The 22,497-nt window shown below is 40.2% G+C and overlaps 1 protein-coding gene across 1 annotated transcript in view; it reads left to right on the forward strand.

Moving 5' to 3' along the window:
- The window catches only part of SPTA1 (spectrin alpha, erythrocytic 1), an 87,204-nt gene that overhangs the window by 25,184 nt on the left and 39,523 nt on the right, over positions 1–22,497 (forward strand). Inside the window, exons 16-23 of the mRNA XM_044944161.2 lie at positions 9,441–9,684; positions 11,664–11,786; positions 16,174–16,391; positions 16,756–16,848; positions 18,612–18,749; positions 20,142–20,293; positions 20,928–21,114; positions 22,385–22,486. Of these exons, the coding sequence (XP_044800096.2) occupies positions 9,441–9,684; positions 11,664–11,786; positions 16,174–16,391; positions 16,756–16,848; positions 18,612–18,749; positions 20,142–20,293; positions 20,928–21,114; positions 22,385–22,486 (1,257 nt within the window). The remainder of the gene's footprint in view (positions 1–9,440; positions 9,685–11,663; positions 11,787–16,173; positions 16,392–16,755; positions 16,849–18,611; positions 18,750–20,141; positions 20,294–20,927; positions 21,115–22,384; positions 22,487–22,497) is intronic.

Consider the following 22,497-nt stretch of genomic DNA (forward strand, 5'->3'; position numbering starts at 1 on the left):
TTTCCTGTCTAGAGAATATCCTTTAGCATTTGTTGGAGAGCTGGTTTTGTGGTGCTGAATTCTCGCAGCTTTTGCTTGTCTGTAAAGCTTTTGATTTCTCCTTCATATTTGAATGAGATCCTGGCTGGGTACAGTAATCTCGACTGTAGGTTTTTCTCTTTCATCACTTTAAGTATGTCCTGCCATTCCCTCCTGGCTTGGAGAGTTTCTACTGAAAGATCAGCTGTTATCCTTATGGGAATCCCCTTGTGGGTTATTTGTTGTTTTTCCCTTGCTACTTTTCATATTTGTTCTTTGTGTTTGATCTTTGCTAATTTGATTAATATGTGTCTTGGGGTGTTTTGCCTTGGGTTTATCCTGATTGGGACTCTCTGGGTTTCTTGGACTTGGGTGATTATTTCCTTCCACATTTTAGGGACGTTTTCAACAATTATCTCCTCAAGTATTTTCTCCTGGTCTTTCTTTTTGTCTTCTTCTTCTGGGACTCCTATGATTCAAATGTTGGGGCATTTAACATTGTCCCAGAGGTCTCTGAGATTGTCCTCATTTCTTTTAATTCGTTTTTCTTTTTTCCCCCTCTGATTCATTTACTTCTACCATTCTATCTTCTACCTCACTAATCCTATCTTCTGCCTCTGTTATTCTACTATTTGTTCCCTCCAGAGTGTTTTTGATATCATTTATTGCATTATTCATTATATATTGACTCTTTTTCATTATTTATAGATCTTTGTTAAACCTTTCTTGCATCTTCTCAATCCTTGTCTCTAGGCTATTTATCTGTGATTACATTTTGTTTTCAAGATTTTGAATCATTTTCACTATCATTATTCAGAATTCTTTATCAGGTAGATTTCCTATCTCTTCCTCTTTTGTTTGGTTTGGTGGGTATTTATCCTGTTCCTTTACCTACTGGGTATTCCTCTGTCTCTTCATCTTGTTTACATTGCTGTTTGGGGTGGCCTTTCTGTATTCTGGCAGTTTGTGGAGTTCTCTTTATTGTGGAGTTTCCTCACTGTGGGTGTGGTTGTACAGGTGGCTTGTCAAGGTTTCCTGGTTAGGGAAGCTTGTGTTGGTGTTCTGGTGGGTGGAGCTGGATTTCTTCTCTCTGGAGTGCAATGAAGTGTCCAGTAATGAGTTATGAGATGTCAATGGATTTGGAGTGACTTTGGGCAGCCTGTATATTGAAGCTCAGGGCTGTGTTCCTATGTTGCTGGAGAATTTGCATGGTATGTCTTGCTCTGGAACTTGTTGGCCCTTGGGTGCTGCTTGGTTTCAGTGTAGGTATGAGGCGTTTGATGAGCTCCTGTCAATTAATGTTCCCTGGAGTCAGGAGTTCTGTGGTGTTCTCAGAATTTGGATTTAAGCCTCCTGCTTCAGGTTTCCAGTCTTATTTTTACAGTAGCATCAAGACTTCTCCATTTATACAGCACCATTGATAAAATATATAGGTTAAAGATGAAAAGTTTCTCCACAGTGAGGGACACCCAGCAAGGTTCACAGAGTTACATGGAGAAGAGAAGAGGGAGGAGGGAGTTAGAGGTGACCTGAATAAGATGAGGTGGAATCAAAAGAGGAGAGAGCAAGCTATCCAGTAATCACTTCCTTATGTGCACTCCACAGTCTGGACCACTCAGAGATGTTCACAGAGTTGTATAGAGAAGAGAAAAAGGAGGAAGGAGACAGAGGTGGCCAAGAGGATAAAGGGGGGAATCAAAAGGATAGAGACAGATCCAGCCAGTAATCAGAATCCTAAGTGTTCTCCACCATCTGGAACACACAAAGAGATTCACAGAGTTGGATAGAGAAGAGAAGGGGGACGGAGGAGATAGAGGTGACCTGGTGAAGAAAAAGGAGAGTCCAAAGTGGGAAAGAGCAGTCAAGCCAATAATCTCACACCCAAGTAAAAATGGGCACTGAAGATTGGGTTCTTAAAGGTACAAAATTGATAACAAATACCAAAAAGCAAAGATTAAAAATCTAGAGTAGAGGCTGGATTTTCAAAAGTACATTAAAGAAAAAAAAAGTCACAAAAATCATAATATATATATATATATATATATGAAGTTTGCTTTAAAAAATAGGGTCTCTTTTTTTTTTTTCAAAGCAATAGTAGGTTATAAAAATGAAAATTAAAGGAGTAATAGAGGATTTAAAAATTTTTTTAAAAGAATGATAGTAAAAATAATAAAAATATATCTAGGACCTTCTCTGGTGTTGTGGGCAGTGTGGGGTCAGTTCATTTCTGGATAGTTTCTTGGTTCAGCTTATATTTCTCAAGATCTATAGGCTCCTTACTATGTAGTCAGTACTAACTACAGGGTTTTAATCTATTGCACCTGTCACTTCCAAGGTGGTTCCCTCTGTTTTAGCTTCTTCTGCTTGCTGGTCTCTTCAGTGTCTGATTTCCGCCCTGACACAAGGGGGCGGTGGTGGACACTTTTTTAGGCTCACTTGTTCAGTCGTGTTGTGGGGAGGGAGGGATGCTGCAAACAAATAACACTGGCATGTGCTCGCAGAGTCTCAGCCACACTGGACCTGCCCCCACTTATGGCGCGTGTGCCCTCTCTACCTACACTGCTCAGGCTCTAGGTTCCTCTGCTGGGAACCGTCCGAGGTTGGCCCTGGGCTACATGCACCTCCCAGGTCTAAGCCGCTCAGGTTCAGGCACTCAAGTAGTCCTGAGAGGCAGACTCGGTTGGGCCTGCGTTTTGTGCCCTTCCCAGGTCCGAGCAACTCAGGTGATGAGGTGTTTGGTGAGTGCAGTCACTGTAACTTATCACCTCCCCCATCCCTGCCACTCAGTTTTCTGGGTGTACAACCTGTGCACCTTCTCAGGAGGATGTTGACCTTCCAGAACCCCAAGAAGTCTTAGTTAGCAAAGAATCCTGCTTGCAGTTTGGTAGATAATGCCTCTCTGGGGCTGTGATTGCCCTCTTCTGGCTCTGGCTGCTTGTCACCGGAGGGGGATGGTCTGCAGCGGGCTAGCTCTGTTCAGTCCTTTGTTCTGTGAGCAGGCCTGACGGTGTCTTCCCTGCTAAATTGCTTCAGGTGTGTCTGACTCTGTGTGACTCCATAGACGGCAGCCCACCAGGCTTCCCCATCCCTGGGATTCTCCAGGCAAGAATACCAGAGTGGGTTGCCATTTCCTTCTCCAATGCGTGAAAGTGAAAAGTGAAAGTGAAGTCGCTCAGTCCTGTCTGACCCTCAGCGACCCCATGGACTGCAGCCTACCAGGCTCCTCCATCCATGGGATTTTCCAGGCAAGAGTACTGGAGTGGGGTGCCATTTAGGTTAGGGCTTTTTGCATGGTAGCTATCCCACAGTCTGGTTTGCTAGCCCAAGTTAGTTCGCTCAGATTGCCCTCAGGGCATTCAGGCCCGGTCCTTACTCTAAGCAGTGCAGCCCGCACCTCCCTGCCCAGCCCCCGCTTGCTAGTGGCAGGTGCAGGTGTCTGCACTGCTTCTCCGCTGGGGGAGTTACCGTTGGGCATGTAATCTGCGGGTTTTAATTATTTATTTATTTTTCCTCCCAGTTATGTTGCCCTCTGTGGTTCCAAGGCTCGCCACAGACTCGACAATGAGAGTGTTTCCTGGTGTTTGGAAACTTCTCTCTTTTTAAGACTCCCTTCCCGGGATGGAACTCCATCCCTACCTCTTTTGTCTTTCTTTTTGTCTTTTGTATTTTTTCCTACTTCCTTTCGAAGACAATGGGCTGCTTTTCTGGGTGCCTGATGTCCTCTGCCAGCATTCAGAATTTGTTTTGTAGAATTTACTCAGCGTTTAAATGTTCTTTTGATGAATTTGTGGGGAGAAAGTGGTCTCCCTGTCCTATTCCTCTGCCATCTTATGAACACCTCCAGACTATTTTTTTAAGAAAATTTATCCAATAAGTTTTTAGAGTATAGAGGTTACTGAGTCCAAGCTCATCACATAATAGGCCAATGAATCCAAGAGATGAGATGTTGCGGCAAGGAAGAGACTTTAATTGAGGAGCCAGCAGACTGAGAAAATGGTAGGCTGGTGCCTCAAAATAGCCATCTTATTGGGGTCTGGATGTCAGGTTCTTTTATGGATCAGAGAGAAAGAAGCAATGAGGAACTAAAGTCAAAAGGCAGAATAGAGAGGGAGAGACAGTGGGGAAGTAAATTGAAAGGGTCTTCAGTCTTGCAAAACATCTCCAAGATAATTTCTAGCCTGCAGAAATGATGGGTTAATTTTTTCTATTCACAGGTGGGCAGGGACAAGCTATCTGTCAGTAAGCTGAACAAAGGCACTTTAGTTTACAGTCATGGGAAGGGGCAGGGTCCTCCAGGAAAGCCATTAAGTATGATTATAATAACAAAAGCAATGAAAAACAAGTCAAAGAAACAATTTCCAACATGGAGTCAAATTGGTTTCCTCCCTGCAGCAGAGATACTCTATGTGAGTTTCTAGAGAATTCAATGGAAATCAACTTCTAGTTGACTCAATTTCTCATCCCAGGAATCTAAGCTTGTATTGTATTGAGAGCAGTTAATATTATCAAGCCTTATGTTCCAGAAGGTCTGTGGACTACTGCTCATGATCCTCAAGCTAATTTCAAGTTAATTTCTTCTATTTGGTGGTGGTTTTAGCATGTGAAAACTTCAGGAAATATGCATCAGATAATATTATCTGACTACTTCAGAAAGGAGCTAACACAGAAGGTATGGGGGAGGGATTTGTCCCAGGAAGGCATGTAGGGTCCTGCTTGGTTTTACTCCTAGTTGTAGTAGAGGCTAAGATACCATGCTTGCAAAAGAAATTTTAGATATGGACTATCAAAGCTGGAAAAGGTCATAAATATTCTCTCAGTTCAGTTCAGTTGCTCAGTCATGTCCAACTCTTTGCGACCCCATGAATTGCAGCACACCAGGCCTCCCTGTCCATCACCAACTCTCAGAGTTCACTCAGACTCACATCCATCGAGTCAGTGATGCCATCCAGCCATCTCATCCTCTGTCATCCCCTTCCCCTCCTGCTCCCAATCCCTCCCAGCATCAGAGTCTTTTCCAATGAGTCAACTCTTCACATGAGGTGGCCAAAGTACTGGAGTTTCAGCTTTAGCATCATTCCTTCCAAAGAAATCCCAGGGCTGATCTCCTTCAGAATGGACTGGTTGGATCTTCTTGCAGTTCAAGGGACTTACAAGAGTCTTCTCCAACACCGCAGTTCAAAAGCATCAATTTTTGGTGCTCAGCTTTCTTCACAGTCCAACTCTCACATCCATACAGATGCTCTAAAGTCTTTATTGTATACATGAAGAAACTAATATTACAACATGTGGAGAGCTGGATAAAATAGCAACTGACTCTCAGCCAAGTCTATCTCTTTAGTCTGAGGCTTCATGCACTGCCTTAGTTTTCAAATAGTACAGTTCAGTTCAGTCGCTCAGTCGTGTCCGACTCTTTGCGACCCCATGAATCGCAGCATGCCAGGCTTCCCTGTCCATCATCAACTCCAGGAGTTCACCCAGACTCACGTCCATCGAGTCAGTGATGCCATCCAGCCATCTCATTCTCTGTCGTCCCCTTCTCCTACTGCCCCCAATCCCTCCCAGCATCAGAGTCTTTTCCAATGAGTCAACTCTTCGCATGAGGTGGCCAAAGTACTGAAGTTTCAGCTTTAGCATCATTGCTTCCAAAGAAATCCCAGGGCTGATCTCCTTCAGAATGGACTGGTTGGATCTCCTTGCAGTCCGAGGGACTCGCAAGAGTCTTCTCCAATGCCACAGTTCAAAAGCATCAATTCTTCAGCACTAAGCTTTCTTCACAGTCCAACTCTAACATCCATACATGACTACTGGAAAAACCATATCCTTGACTAGACGGACATTTGTTGGCAAAGTAATGTCTCTGCTTTTCAATATGCTATCTAGGTTGGTCATAACTTTCCTTCCAAGGAGTAAGCGTCTTTTAATTTCATGGCTGCAGCCACCATCTGCAGTGATTTTGGAGCCCAGAAAAATAAAGTCTGACACTGTTTCCCCATCTATTCCCATGAAGTGATGGGACCAGATGCCATGATCTTTGTTTTCTGAATGTTGAGCTTTAGGCCAACTTTTTCACTCTCCACTTTCACTTTCATCAAGAGGCTTTTGAGTTCCTCTTCACTTTCTGACATAAGGGTGGTGTCATCTGCATATCTGAGGTTATATATATTTCTCCCGGCAATCTTGATTCCAGCTTCTGCTTCTTCCAGCCCAGCGTTTCTCATGATGTACTCTGCATATAAGTTAAGATAGCAGGGTGACAATATACAGCTTTGACGTACTCCTTTTCCTCTTTGGAACCAGTCTGTTGTTCCATGTCCAGTTCTAACTGTTGCTTCCTGACCTGCATACAGGTTTCTTAAGAGGCAGGTCAGGTGGTTTGGTATTCCCATCTTTTTCAGAATTTTCCACAGTTTATTGTGATCCACACAGTCAAAGGCTTTGGCATAGTCAATAAAGCAGAAATAGATGTTTTTCTGGAGCTCTCTTGCTTTTTCCATGATCCAGCGGATGTTGGAAATTTGATCTCTGGTTCCTCTGCCTTTTCTAAAACCAGCTTGAACTTTTGGAATTTCACGGTTCACATATTGCAGAAGCCTGGCTTGGAGAATTTGAGCATTACTTTACTAGCATGTGAGATGAGTGCAATTGTGCGGTAGTTTGAGCATTCTTTGGCATTGCCTTTCTTTGGGATTGAAATGAAAACTGACCTTTTCCAGTCCTGTGGCCACTGCTGAGTTTTCCAAATTTGCTGGCATATTGAGTGCAGCACTTTCACAGTATCATCTTTCAGGATTTGAAATAGTTCAACTGGAATTCCATCACCTCCCCCAGCTTTGTTCGTAATGATGCTTTCTAAGGCCCACTTGACTTCACATTCCAGGATGTCTGGCTCACACCATCGTGATTATCTTGGTCGTGAAGATCTTTTTTGTACAGTTCTTCTGTGTATTCCTGCCAACTCTTCTTAATATCTTCTGCTTCTGTTAGGTCCATGCCATTTCTGTCCTTTATCGAGCCCATCTTTGCATGAAATATTCCCTTGATATCTCTAATTTTCTTAAAGAGATCTCTAGTCTTTCCTATTCTGTTTTTTTCATCTATTTCTTTGCATTGGTCGCTCAGGAAGGCTTTCTTATCTCCTTGCTATTCTTTGGAACTCTGCATGCAGATGCTATATCTTTCCTTTTCTCCTTTGCTTTTCACTTCTCTTCTTTTCCCAGCTATTTGTAAGGCCACCTCAGACAGCTATTTTGCTTTTTTGCATTTCTTTTCCATCTGGATGGTCCTGTACAATGTCATGAACCTCAGTCCATAGTTCATCAGGCACTCTATCAGGTCTAGTCCCTTAAATCTACTTCTCACTTCCACTGTATAATCATGAGGTATTTGATTTAGATCATACCTGAATGGTCTAGTGGTTTTCCCTACTTTTTTTTCAATTTCAGTCTGAATTTGGCAATAAGGAGTTCATGATCTGAGCCAAGCCAGCTCCTGGTCTTGATTTTGTTGACTGTAGAAAGCTCCTCCATCTTTGGCTGCAAAAAATATAATCAATCTGATTTCGGTGTTGACCATCTGGTGATGTCCATGTGTAGAGTCTTCTCTTGTGTTGTTGGAAGAGGGTGTTTGCTATGACCAGTGCATTTTCTTGGCAAAACTCTATTAGTCTTTGCCCTGCTTCATTCCGTATTCCAAGGCCAAATTTCCCTGTTACTCCAGGTGTTTCTTGACTTCCTACTTTTGCATTCCAGTCCCCTATAATGAAAAGGACATATTTTGGGGGTGTTAGTTCTAAAAAGTCTTGTAGATCTTCATAGAACCGTTCAACTTCAGCTTCTTCAGTGCTACTGGTTGGGGCATTACGATATTGAATGGTTTGCCTTGGAAACGAACAGAGATCATTCTGTCATTTTTGAGATTGCATCTGAATGAGATCATTTCATTTCAGACTCTTTTGTTGTCCATGATGGCTACTCCATTTCTTCTAAGGGATTCCTGCCCACAGAGGTAGATATAATGGTTATCTTAGTTACATTCACCCATTTCAGTCCATTTTATTTCGCTGATTCCTAGAATATCGACATTCATTCTTGTCATCTCAAATAGTACAGTGGTACCATAATCATGACAATTATGATGCTTTAAAATCATTCTATTATACAATGATGTTTTTCAAAGTTAAACTGTCCTAAGAGATGAGAACAGTTGGCTAGTAGAAGATTTTAATTTTAACTCTCTATGGAGTCTTTAATTCTTTATTGAGAAGTGAGTATACACTTTAAGAAGCTATTGATGATCATTGGTTTGTTCCAAATAGAGGAGAGATAGATCAAACCCCGTGTAGGTTGAGCACAGAATGACAAACTAGGATAAGTAAAACCAATACCTGCTATACATACGTCTTTTAGAATAACTTCTTTTATCATCAACTGCCCATCCCAACAACAAAATGAAACAAGCAGAAAAACAAAACTTCTGGGTACTGTGCTACTGCTAGACAGTCATAGTTGACCTCGTTAATAAAGATGAAATGAATCTCTTGTATCTATTTTACTGTGCAGTAATATGATTAAAATTTTATTTCTAGGAAGATTCTTCAAACTTCTGCTTCTGTTTTTCTCCTTTCTCATGTATAAGTCAAATGGGAACAGTTATTTCCTTAGATTTGTACAACCAGTAGCCAAATAAAAGCCTTTGAATTTATCTTTTTGGGGTTCTGACACTTGTCTTGTAGAGCCATATTTCATCTCACAGGCATTGTTCCTGCTCTGCAACAAACAATAATAGCTCTTTATAAAGGACAAGAAAGGAGTTGGAAGGGGGATTGAGATAGAAAAAGCCTCCTACTCTCTTCTTTGGGGCCTCGATTTAGCAACACTCCCAGTCAAAGAAGGCTTTGTAGTTCTGGTTTCCCTGATTTCTCTGGTGCCCTCTATAAATATTTTGTCCTTTCTAGCACATGACTTTGGGGCTTTCCAGTGGCTCAGTGGTAAAGAATCCACCTGCCAATGCAGGAGATGTGGGTTTGATCCCTGGGTGGGGGGGATCCCCTGGAGAAGGAAATGACATCCATTCCAATATTCTTGCCTGAGAAATTCCATGGATAGAGGAGCCTGGTGGGCTACAGTCCAAGGTATTGAAAAAGAGCCAGACATGATTTAAAAACCACATGTTATTTCAGAACTATTTTTCTATAAATAGCTTTTGGCATAGTGAACTGGTTCTTAGTGTAGCAACTTCTCCCACTCTATTTCACTGATTTGATTTAGAAGTTTAAACACAAGCACATATGGGAGCTGATTCTCCTTATCACTCCCTGCCCAACACCAACCCCCCACCCCCACCCCAGATACCAGACACCAAACTCTCATTCTTTTCTTACTAAATGATGGAACTTTCTGACCCCCATTCTATTTCTCCCTTAGGATCAGGTGGACACCCTCACAGACCTGGTGACATATTTTGAAGAAATCATCCATCCCGATGCTGGGAACATACGGGAAAGGCAGGAGTACCTGGTATCCCGGTTTGAAGCCCTGAAGGAGCGACTGGCCTACAGGAAGAATAAGCTCATTGACCTTTTCCACCTGTACCAGATCCAAAGAGATACAGAGGATGAGGAGGCCTGGATCCAAGAGACAGAACCCTCAGTGGCTTCCACCTACCTTGGTTAGTAAGTCATACAGCACCAGCAGGCAGAGCCAGAACAAGAAGACCAAGGTCTACAGATGGTTTGAAAGATCAGGGGCACAGTAACTAAGTTTATGCTCAGCTTTTTCCCCTTAGACACTTGAAAAATTTTCAAGCTTTCAAAGACAAAAAAAAAAAGATTTTATAAAAATTTATATGAGAAGTTTACCTCCTAAAACCAAACATGAAGAATGCCACAGATTTAAGGTCTCTGGGAAGAGCTAAAGTATGACCAGCTTTTTGCTACTTGCTCTAACTTAAGTTATTGTTAAGGTCCTTGGCTGAGTGGTCATGGTTAATGTTTGAGGTACCAAGTGTTTCTGTCTATGTTGTCAGTAGTTCCCTTTTATAAGGGAAGTTTTCACAAGGATATATTAATATAACAGCTATTACAAAGATAAAAGGAATGAAATAGCAGATATAGTACATTTTTTTTCCTTTTGAAGCTATTGGTTTACCATTGTTAAAGCCAGGACACTTGCATTGAAATAGGTAAAAAAGTGCACACAGATATAATGTAAACTTAATTTACATATATTGGTTACATCTGTGAGAGACTGGACCATGATAACAGGAGGAACTAGTCTGGGAAAACTTCCTAGAAGATAAAATATATCTTTGAAGGGTAGATGAGCATAGAGATTTGCAGACATTTAGTGTGAAGTATACAGAAAACGAAGATAATGGCATCCAGTCCCATTACTACATGGGAAATAGATGGGGAAACAGTGGAAACAGTGTCAGACTTTATTTTTCTGGGCTCCAAAATCACTACAGATGGTGACTGCAGCCATGAAGTTAAAAGACACTTACTCCTTGGAAGGAAAGTTATGACCAACCTAGATAGCATATTGAAAAGCAGAGACGTTACTTTGCCAACAAAGGTTCGTCTAGTCAAGGCTATGGTTTTTCCTGTGGTCATGTATGGATGTGAGAGTTGGACTGTGAAGAAGGCTGAGTGTCGAAGAATTGATGCTTTTGAACTGTGGTGTTGGAGAAGACTCTTGAGAGTCCCTTGGACTGCAAGGAGATCCAACCAGTCCATTCTGAAGGAGATCAGCCCTGGGATTTCTTTGGAAGGAATGATGCTAAAGCTGAAACTCCAGTACTTTGGCCACCTCATGTGAAGAGTTGACTCATTGGAAAAGACTCTGATGCTGGGAAGGATTGGGGGCAGGAGGAGAAGGGGACGACAGAGGATGAGATGGCTGGACTGCATCACTGACTCAATGGACGTGAGTCTGAGTGAACTCCGGGAGTTGGTGTTGGACAGGGAGGCCTGGCGTGCTGCGATTCATGGGGTTGCAAAGAGTCGGACACGACTGAGTGACTAATCTGATCTGATCTGATACAGAAGAAAATTTTGGAAGAAAGAGAGGTGAAGCTTGGGTGGGAGACAGGGAGGATGAAGTAGCTGGAGCCAGAGACTTTAGAAGGAGGAGGAAATTAATACGATGTAGTTTTTATTGTGTGTTTGTTAATGTTAACCAATGGTGTTAACCTTTTGTAAATTATTTCTAATCCTTACAAAGAAAATGGCAGAACAGTTATTATTAGTTTAGAGGATTTAATAACTTACTGGTACTCATAGAAATTAGTAAGAGGAAGAGCCTGCTTTTTATACTACAGTGTGTTGAAAGAAATTGGTTGCATGATATATTGAAAGTTTGAGCTGAAGGGTTACTTGCCTTTCTACCTATCATCCAAAGAGAAGAGTGATGTATTCCTCATTTTTTGTAGAATAATAAATTGAAATTCCTTAGTATAAAGAGGCAAGGGAAAGAACAAATCCAAGCAGAGGTAATTAATTCAGACAATGTAAATTTTAGGAAGCCTGCTTAATGAATTCAATGGGAAGAACTTGTAGGTCCAAGAGTTAAAAGGAAGTAGAATAACATCTTCTTATTCTGTGTACTGCAACAATGACCTTGAATTTTTTTTTTTTTTTTAATCTCTAGGCAAAGACCTGATTACCTCCAAGAATCTTCTGAACAGACACCATGTCATCCAGGCTAATATTGCCAGCCATGAGCCAAGCATCCAAATGATTACAAAGAAGGGAAACAAAATGATAGAGGAAGGCATGTATGATTCAAATTTAAATGACCTGCCACCATTTTGCCAAATTTATGGAAAGAAGTTTTTCTAACTTTAGAGCTTCATTCCTTTGTCTACATTGATGCTTTTACCTGTATAATTTTCCTTTTAGGTGAAGTTTCTCTAACATTTCCTCATAGTGAAGTCCTGCTAATAATAGATTCTCTGGGCTTTTTCTTTGATCTAAAATATTTACTTTTGCCTTCATTTTTGAAACACATTTTCACTGGATATAAAATTATTGTTTGACTGTGTCTTTAAGTATTTTAAAGATGCTGCTGCACATCTTCTAACTTGCATAGTTTCTGGTGAGAAGCCTGCTCTCATTCCTGTTTTTGCTCTTTTGTATGTAATGTCTTCTTTCTTCTGATTGTTTAAAGCTTTTTATCACTGACTTTTACCAACTTGGTGTAGTTTTCTTTGTTTCTGCAAAGATCCAGAACTTCTTGGATATGCTTTATTTTGATCTTCCAGGGAAGCTTTTATTCTGGAACTAATTTAGAGGATTCAGTTCAGTTCAGTTCAGTTGCTCAGTCGTGTCTGACTCTTTGAGACCCCATGAATCGCAGCACACCAGGCGTCCCTGTCCATCACCAACTCCAGGATTTCATTCAAACTCATGTCCATCGAGTCAGTGATGCCATCCAGCCATCTCATCCTCTGTCGTCCCCTTCTCCTCCTGCCCTCAATCCCTCCCAGCATCAGAGTCTTTTCCAATGAGTCAACTCTTCTCATGAGGTAGCCAAAGTACTAGAGTTTCAGCTTTAGCATCAGTCCTTCCAAAGAACACCCAGGGCTGATCTCCTTCAGAATGGACTGGTTGGATCTCCTTGCAGTCCAAGGGACTCTCAAGAGTCTTCTCCAACACCACAGTTCAAAAGCATCAATTCTTCAGTGCTCAGCCTTCTTCACAGTCCAACTCTCACATCCATACATGACCACAGGAAAAACCATAGCCTTGACTAGATGGACCTTTGTTGGCAAAGCAATGTCTCTGCTTTTCAATATGCTATCTAGGTTGGTCATAACTTTCCTTCCAAGGAGTAAGTGTCTTTTAATTTCATGGCTGCAGTCACCATCTGTAGTGATTTTGGAGCCCAGAAAAATAAAGTCTGACACTGTTTCCCCATCTATTCCCATGAAGTGATGGGACCAGATGCCATGATGTTAGTTTTCTGAATGTTGAGCTGTAAGCCAACCTTCTCACGCTCCTCTTTCACTTTCATCAAGAAGCTTTTTAGTTTCTCCTCACTTTCTGCCATAAAGGTGGTGTCATCTGCATATCTGAGGTTATTGATATTTCTCCCAGAATCTTGATTCCAACTTGTGCTTCTTCCAGCCCACAGTTTCTCATGATGTACTCTGCATATAAGTTAAATAAGATCATGAACTCCTTATTGCCAAATTCAGACTTAAATTGAAGAAAGTAGGGAAAACCACTAGACCATTCAGGTATGACCTAAATCAAATCCCTTATGATTATACAGTGAAAGTGAGAAATAGATTTAAGGGATGAGATCTGATAGATAGAGTGCCTGATGAACTATGGACGGCAGTTCGTGACATTGTACAGGAGACAGGGATCAAGACCATCGCCATAGAAAAGAAATTCAAAGAAGCAAAATGGCTGTCTGAGGTGGCCTTACAAATAGCCGGGAAAAGAAGAGAAGCAAAAAGCAAAGGAGAAAAGGAAAGATAAGCATCTGCATACAGAGTTCCAAAGAATAGCAAGAAGAGATAAGAAAGCCTTTCTCAGGGATCAATGCAAAGAAATAGAGGAAAACAACAGAATGGTAAAGACTAGAGATTTCTTCAAGAAAATTAGAGATACCAAGGGAACATTTCATGCAAAGATGGGCTCGATAAAGGACAGAAATGGTATGGACTTAACAGAAGAAGAAGATATTAAGAAGAGGTAGCAAGAATACACAGAAGAACTGCACAAAAAAGATCTTCACGGCCAAGATAATCACGATGGTGTGATCACTGACCTAGAGCCAGACATTCTGGAATGTGAAGTCAAGTGGGCCTTAGAAAGCATCACTACGAACAAAACTAGTGGAGGTGATGGAATTCCAGTTGAGCTATTCCAAATCCTGAAAGATGATGCTGTGAAAGTGCTACAGTCAATATGCCAGCAAATTTGGAAAATGCAACAGTGGCCACAGGACTGGAAAACATTAGTTTTCCTTCCAATCCCAAAGAAAGGCAATGCCAAACAATGCTCAAACTACTGAACAACTGCACTCATCTCACACGCTGGTAAAGTAATGCTCAAAATTCTCCAAGCCAGGCTTTAGCAATACGTGAACCGTGAACTTACTGATGTTCAAGCTGGTTTTAGAAAAGGCAGAGGAACCAGAGATCAAATTGCCAACATCTGCTGGGTCTTGAAAAAGCAAGAGAGTTCCAGAAAAACATCTATTTCTGCTTTGTTGAGTATGCCAAAGCCTTTGACTCTGTGGATCACAATAAACTGTGGAAAAATCTGAAAAAGATGGGAATGCCAGACCACCTGACCTGCCTCTTGAGAAACCTGTATGCAGGTCAGGAAGCAACAGTTAGAATTGGACATTGAACAACAGACTTGTTCCAAATTTAGAGGATTAGTCTAAATTAGTCTAAATCTAGATAGTGTGCTCAGAAGGGTTGTACCTTGTACCTTATAATACCATGTATCATAATATCTTTCCACTTTGCAAAACATTTATCTGTTGTCTCATTTGGCTAACCTACTGTGTTCATGGTCTCTTTTCCACTGGCTGCAGGGCTGTAGTTCCTCTTGTTTCTGGTGTCTGCTCTCTGGTGCGTGAGGTTGGTCTAGGGGTTTGTTATAGGCTTCCTGGTGGGAGGGACTGGTGCCTGCACTTTGGTTGGTAGAGCTGAGTCTTTTCCCTCTGTTGAGCAGGGCCACATCAGGTGTTGTGTTTTGGCATGTCTGTGAGCTTAGTATGACTTTAGTCAACTTGCTTTTGCTGATGGGTGGTGCTGTATTCCTCTTGCTGATTGTTTGGTGAGAGTTGTCATGCATTTGGTGCCTGTAGGCAGTTGGGTGGAGCTGGAGCCATGTCCAGATAGATGCCACCGAGGGACCAGGAGGCATCAGACCAGCAGTTGAAACTGGAATATGATATCACAACTGTGGCTAGGGACATACCAGCATCACATATGCTCAAAAAGGGCAATTTTGACCACTATATGTCTTTCTACTTTGCTTCTGCAAGTTGTTTCAGGTGTATGCAACTCTTTGTGATTGCATGGACCATAGACTCTCTAGGGAATTTTCTTGACCCAAAGATTGAATTCATGTCTCCTGCATTGGCAGGCGGGTTCTTTACCACTAGCAGCACCTGGGAAGCCCATATCTTTCCACTTTGCTGGGAGCTAATTTTAAGTATTCACAACACTTTGTGGTCCTTAGGAGTTTTTTGGTCTACTTCTTTCCAGTCTTATTTTTTTTTTCCCCCTTTAAGAGTTTCCTGGTACATTTCTGCCAAGGAATAATCAGTTAAATACTTCAAGGGACTTTTGCAAATTTCCAAAACACCCTCCCTGGTACAGCAGTCTAGTCAGTATTCTGCTCCACAAGTTCTAGTTGTCTTGTCTTCCCTCAGCTCTGATGTCTGTCTCAGCATGTTGTGATTGCTATTGATAGTTATATAGTTCTATAGTGCTAATCCTTTTAACACTACAGTGTATACACTGCCCCAGGCCTGAGCTGTGGCATTCATAAAGGCATAGCTCGTTCTTTCCCTTCTCTCAGGAGTCACACTCTTTTGTCTATTGTCTGAAAATCATTATAACTTACAGTCTGTCCTATTTCCTAGTTTTTTAGGGTAAGAGAATAATTCTTGTAGTAATAAATCCTTTAGGGGCAGAAATGAAAATCTGCTGGTTGATTTTTGCCAACACTTCACTGTATTTTCTTGATTTATCTGTGGGGATGTTCACCAAATTCTGAAAATGTACTTAGCATGATCTAAGGAAAAATTTTGATTCATTGATATTAAAAAACAAAAACAAAAAACCAGAAGTGAAAATTAGCTGATTTTTCTGTTTAGGCTAGAGAATGCAAGTTTTTAGTACTCTGAACAGTACCCACATATAGGTATTTTGTTTTCATTCCCTATATTAGAGATTGTACCTTCCAATTCACCACCATACACACACACTCTATCCCTCATTAACATCTACCAGTGCTTAATCTCACATATAACATTTCAATTCCAAGGAATTTAGGTAAAATGTCATATTGACTTCATGCAGCATGATCCTCATGGCTCCTTTTTTCTCTCCCAGGTTACCAAAAAGATTAAAGTATAGTGGACATTAATGAGGGTAACACTCTCCTTTTCTATAACTACCTCATAGGACACTTTGCTGCAGAAGATGTGGCCTCTAGGGTCAAGAGTTTGAATAAGAATATGGAATCTCTCCAGGCTCGAGCTACTAGACGGCAGAATGATCTTGAAGCCAATGTCCAATTCCAGCAGTACTTAGTTGATCTGCATGAAGCAGAAGCATGGATTAGAGAGAAGGAACCTATAGTAGACAACACTAACTACGGGGCAGATGAAGAAGCAGCTGGGGTAAGGAGGATATAGGGAAAGATATTGTATAATACTCACCAAACTGGTACCAAATGTGTACCTAATTAGACTGTGTGATAGTGTTATGTTTTCTTAGATCATTTGGGGTTTCCAGAGTAATAACTTTTGGGCTTCCTCTGCTGGGATAATCTGAATTAACAAATATCCCAAAAGATATGCCACATTTTCCTAATCCCATAGAAATCCATATTTCTTAGAGATTATCTAACCCCCAAAATGAATGACCAGACATCTTGCAAATTTAGTATCTTTTAATAAGAATGAGGACAATAAGTATATCATAAAACAAGTTTAGTGTTCTTCCTATATCTGCTTCTGATGATTTTCCCATCAACAAATTCAGGCTCTTCTAAAGAAGCATGAGGCCTTTCTAGTGGATCTGAAGGCTTTTGGAAACAGTATGCAAGCTCTTCGGGATCAAGCAGAAGCCTGCCAGGTAAGAAGGACTCAAGTATAACAAGAATCACATTCTCCACTGCAGAGGAAAAGGAATTGTCGCCAGTTTTTACTTTACATATTCTAGGAAGCAATTGCATCAGAAAATACTGTCTTGTAATCTTTAGGCAGGCACTGTAGCATCTTTGTAGCATCTACAGAGATTCAGAGCAAAAGAATTTCTCAATAAGTGTTATAATTTGTTCATTGGTATATTTTTGTTTCCTTTTTCCTTTTATATTTCCATTTTCCTTTCTTTTACTTCTTTTATTCATATCTCTCCTTTTTATGTTCCTTCCTTTCTTAGTTATTTTTTATACCAACATGTATTAAATGTCTACCATGTGCAAGCATGAATAAAAGAATAATTCTGACTTGAAGGAAAGTTACAGTCTATTAGGTCATGAATTTTAACAAATAACATATGATAGATACATGAATGGGAAAAACAATCTCAAAGAAAGAAGCGTTCCATTCTCTTGATATTAGAATGCTGGAGGATAGGAAAACCTTCATAGCTGAGGCAAGTCAGTTTATCTGAATTCGTTTCGTAAGGGTGGTTTACTATGCAGATAAGGAGAAGATGGGTTCTTCTAGTGAACAATCTATAAGAGCAAATGCTCTGAAGCACAAAATAATCAAGAGTATTGTGAGAATGGCAAGACTGCAAGGTGAAAATAAGTGTCTGGAAGAGTGATGGAAGCAGAAATCAACTAAATAATATGGATGTTTCCTGAATAGAGAGGAAAGAAAAAAGACACACTTTCACATTCAAGAAATTCTTTCTTATGAGGGGCTCTGAATCCATACACTGCAAGTAGAAAATACATAGGCTTAGAAAGAAAGAAAGTAAAGTCGCTCAGTCGTGTCCGACTTTTTGCAACTCCATGGACTGTAGCCTACCAGGCTCCTCCCTCCATGGGATTCTCCAGGCAAGAGTACTGGAGTGGGTTGCCAGGCTTACTATGTCAATAAGTATTTACAGAGTTTAAGTGCTGTGCCTTCCTCAAGCTCTGCACAGTAGGTGCCTACATAAAAACAGGTGGATTTATGAATTGTAAGTTATGAGGAAATAGTACTTGAAGGATACAAAATCAGAGGGATATATAAGGGGAGGTATATCTTCACATCCCATCTGAAAAAGATGTGGGTCATTACTTATGAAGGGTGATTGTATTTGTTCATTCTCTCAGAGATAAAATATCTGGGGGAAATGAAAATCAGATGTATCATGGAGGGCAGGTTTCTTGCTAAAGAGAGAAACAAGATATTTGATCTAGGTTTATTTTCTCAAATATTAAAATTCTAGGCCCTCCCTGTGCTGTAGGCCATTCATCTCTAAAAAAAAAAAAAGTCCACATTTGGTCCACAAAATACTTTAAAGACCTAGGGAATGGAGAAGGTGGTGAGAGAAGTGGATCTTTCACTTTCTCAATTTTCTGAAACATGGATTCATGCAGTCCTTTAATATCTGCTTAAGACTGGTGACTTAGAGCATTTAATATGTTTTTGACAAATTAAATTCTTACTTGCTCACTCTATATACATATTTCCCAGTCTGCCTGTCCCCTGAGAAGTGCTAAGATGAAATGATATTTCTAAAGATATCATATTGCAATAGCTCTGTTACTGGCATCCAGGTAAGAAGTTGTAACCAGGAGCTCCTCTCTCCTTTGGGTGCAGGAACAGCCCACTGTGGGTAGGTTGTACAGAAAGATCTTTCCTATGGGTGACTAGAATGTTCTTTTTCCTATTTTTGTTCAGGAACAACAAGCTGCACCTGTGGAGGTGGCTGCTCCAGAAGAGAGGGTTGTGGCCTTATATGACTTCGAGGCCCGCTGCTCCCTAGCAGTCACCATGAAGAAAGATGATGTCTTAACACTGCTCAGTTCCATCAGCAAGGTGACTTTTCTTTCTACTTTTCTCCCCATTGACAAGGTGGCTCTTGCAGTTGACTCTCCAACCCTGCCAGATATGGGTATATTTTAACCAGTCAGTATTTTTCTATTGCTCTCTCTCTCTTAAATAACCATAATTTATTGAGTAATATCATCCCTCCAGATATCGCTTAGGATCCTATACATATCTTTTGAGATTACAAAATACCGATTTCACACTTAACAAAGTGAGGACTCAAGGAGCTTAAGTAACTAGCCCAAAGACTTATAAGCCATGAGTGGCAATTCTATAATATGTTTACAGGATTAAAACTTGTCTCTTTGTCTCTGCTTGTTCCTATTCTGTGCAAGTGTTCCTAGTAATGGAAAAAATTGACTGAGCTTAAGAGGAGCCTGGTCAAGGAGAGGTTTTTTGTCAACTTGGTTTTTCTTTAGCCTTCATGACTGTGAGAATAGTAACAAAATATTGTCCAATATTTAAAATATATTTATCATAGGAGCTCACGTAAACATCAAGGTTCTAATGCACAGCACAGGGAGCTATATTCAATATCCTGTGGTAAAACATAATGGAAAAAATATTTTTAAAAAGAAGGTGTATATGTGTATAACTGAGTCACTTTGCTGTACAGCAGAGATTGTCACATCATTGTAAACCAACTACATTTCAATAAAAAAGTAAGAGTTCAAGTAACTTTTTAAATATTTTAATACTTCATTAATATTCATAAATTGAAAAGAAAAAAAAAGAGAGCTCAGGATTTTTCACTCTGAGGATAAATAATTTTGGGGGGAAGCAAGATTGTCATTATCAAATAAGCTGTGTTCCAGTCGTCTTTTTCTTTTTGCTCAGTCTTCCCTATTTCACTACATTATTCTCTGAGGATATTAACTCCAGAGTGGTTAGTGTAGCAACATTCCTAAAAGACTGTGACAGTCAGGGAGATACTTAAGCATGAAGCATTCTTATAGGTGAATTTCAGGCAATGCACAATTTTTAGGGGCTCTAGGAGAAGGATGGGGAAAAGTTCTTATACAATACTCTCATACATAGATGCTCCACCCAGAAGTCTGGTTTAATTCTGTCCCTATAGGTTTTTTAAATGAATTTTTAGTAGACAAAATACCCTATCATGAAGAGAATGACCATTGGGTTTTGAAAACTTCCTCAAAGTTAAGGATCTAACATCAAATATCAGATTCCTTGATTTCAGAGACTTATCTCTGCAATTCCTGCAACTCCTGATTTATCTTCTTTGTAATATATAAAATTTATAAGCAGTTGTTTATTTCATCTCATCATCAGCTTGTCCCTTTGCCTAGAGACTCAGTTATGAGGGTTAAAACTTCTAAATGTGGCTTTTAAGGAAGGAGTGGGGATTTGCTCTTCCTTTAGGACTGGTGGAAAGTAGAAACTGATGATCACCAGGGCTTTGTGCCAGCTGTCTACGTGAGGAAACTAGCCCGTGATGAGTTTCCTATGCTCCCACAACGGAAGCGAGAAGAACCAGGCAACATCATCCAGCGCCAGGAACAGATTGAGAACCAGTAAGTTCTGGATGCTGGAGAACTGGACAGTGTTTGGCCAAACATCTCCGACTGGTCAAAGATACAACTCTTGATTCTATTATTTGTTAGATTAAAGATGCTTTTCAAATTCACAGATTTTAAGAGCTAAAAGTAAACAGCGTAATTCAAACCCTTTATTTTTTAAATGAGGAAAGGAAACTCCAGAACCATTATGTAAATTGCCCAAGGTCACACAATATTAGGGTCACATATTCTGACTCCCTGCCTGGCACTCTGTCAATCTTTCAAGCTTGTCAAAGGTCTTCTGACTCCCACGTGCACTTTGTTTGTGTGTATTACTATACAAGGCTATTTCCTATCCAGTTGTCAATAGGAATGTGAACTTTTCACTTCTAGAAAAAGACGAAGAGGTATTGTCAGTCACACTATTGGGACACTGACATTTTGACTGTTTTTAAATAGAAAGCTTGTGTCTCTCTGCTCTCAATGCTATTTTTCTTCCATCTTTATTTCCTCCTTTTTATTGTTCTTCTTTTGATTTTTCTTCCCTTTCCTTTTTGTCCTTTTATTCTCTCCCTTTCTTACCAGTACTCTTCCGTGTTTTCTGTTTCTTTTTTTCCACATTTTCCATTCTCTTTATTTCTCCACTCAGGTACCATTCCCTCCTGCATCGGGCAGACGAGCGCAGACGTCGTCTGTTGCAACGTTACAATGAGTTTTTGCTGGCCTATGAGGCAGGAGACATGCTGGACTGGATCCGAGAGAAAAAGGCAGAAAACACCGGGGTGGAATTAGATGATGTTTGGGAGTTACAGAAAAAGTTTGATGAGTTCCAAATGGTAAGAAAGAGCTGTCTCCTCTAGATAGCTTTCTGAGGATTTTCATCATTTCCTTTTACCTCATATCTCCTCCTAAGTAATCCCTTAATTTCATATTTGCTAAATATCCTCCCCAAAGCTGGAGAGTTCCATATTTAAAATATTTATCTAGGTATTACAAGTGGAAAGAAAATGCAGAGGAAACTAGTTACCTTGATTTTGTAGCCTGCAGTCCCTGTCACTCCTGCATCCTATTGGAAGTACTGGTCTTCCTGAATCTTTACAACTTATCCTGTACTGGCCTGTGATACTGATGCTCAGGTTGAGATTGGGTGTTGTAAGACTCTTGTAAGGTCTAATTATCGGGTAGAGGTTTGGATGGAAAGGTGGGAAGAACAATCTGACTTTACAGCCAGACAATTTCTAATTTTCTGCCTACCTAAAATCTTTTCAATCTCTTTTATTCTCTCAGATTTGTTCTATTATGTTAACTAGCAATTAGTATAAACTTCTCCCTTCTTTCCTTTCTCTTCTATATGATACTTTCCTTACACATGGAATTCAGAGCTGTACAAAGCTCTGAATATATATATATATACAGAAGGTAATGGCAGTATGCATATATATATATATATATATATATATATATATATATACACACACACACACACAGAAGGTAATGGCAGTATGGAGCTAGTTATGGGAAAGGTCAAAGGAAATAGTCTCTCTATATATATAGAGAGAGAGAAGTAAGAGAAAGGGAAGGGTAAACAGGGTACAATTTATAAAAGAAAACTAAGAATAAGACTTACATGAGAAAACTCATTGAAAGGCCATTGTATCAAGAAATGAACAATATTGCCACTATAGACATAGTGGTGAGTTCCCTAGAGCTGTTTCTTACAACATATCTTAATGTAAGCAAATCATAACCCAGACAATGAAATTTTTCAGAAGGTGGAGAAATCTGTATTGGTAGCAAAAACTATTACCTGGCTCAGGTATAGACCCCTCTGATAGTATAATTTAATCAGGGAGAGATTTTTAAGAAATTTAAGGAAAGAGATCACTATATTTCATATAAATAACATTTTTAATAGCCACTGAGTATCAGGGAATTTAAAGATCCTCTTCTTTGTGGCAGATTGGAGGAGGGCAGTTTGTTGTTTATTACAAGTATGGTTAGCAATATGTTTTAATCTGTAGTCAAGTCAGGGCAAAGGTGAGCAGGCAAGAGTGAAAGATTTTTGAGGAGGGAATTTAAACTGCTTTGGTACATTTTCCCACTTAGGATTTGAAGACAAATGAGCCTCGACTGAGGGATATCAACAAGGTGGCTGATGATCTTCAATTTGAAGAGCTTCTGACACCAGAGGGAGCTCAAATACAGCAGGTAACTGTGAC

The sequence above is a fragment of the Bubalus bubalis genome, chromosome 6 (assembly GCF_019923935.1).
Source record: "Bubalus bubalis isolate 160015118507 breed Murrah chromosome 6, NDDB_SH_1, whole genome shotgun sequence".
Taxonomy (NCBI): Eukaryota; Metazoa; Chordata; class Mammalia; order Artiodactyla; family Bovidae; genus Bubalus; species Bubalus bubalis.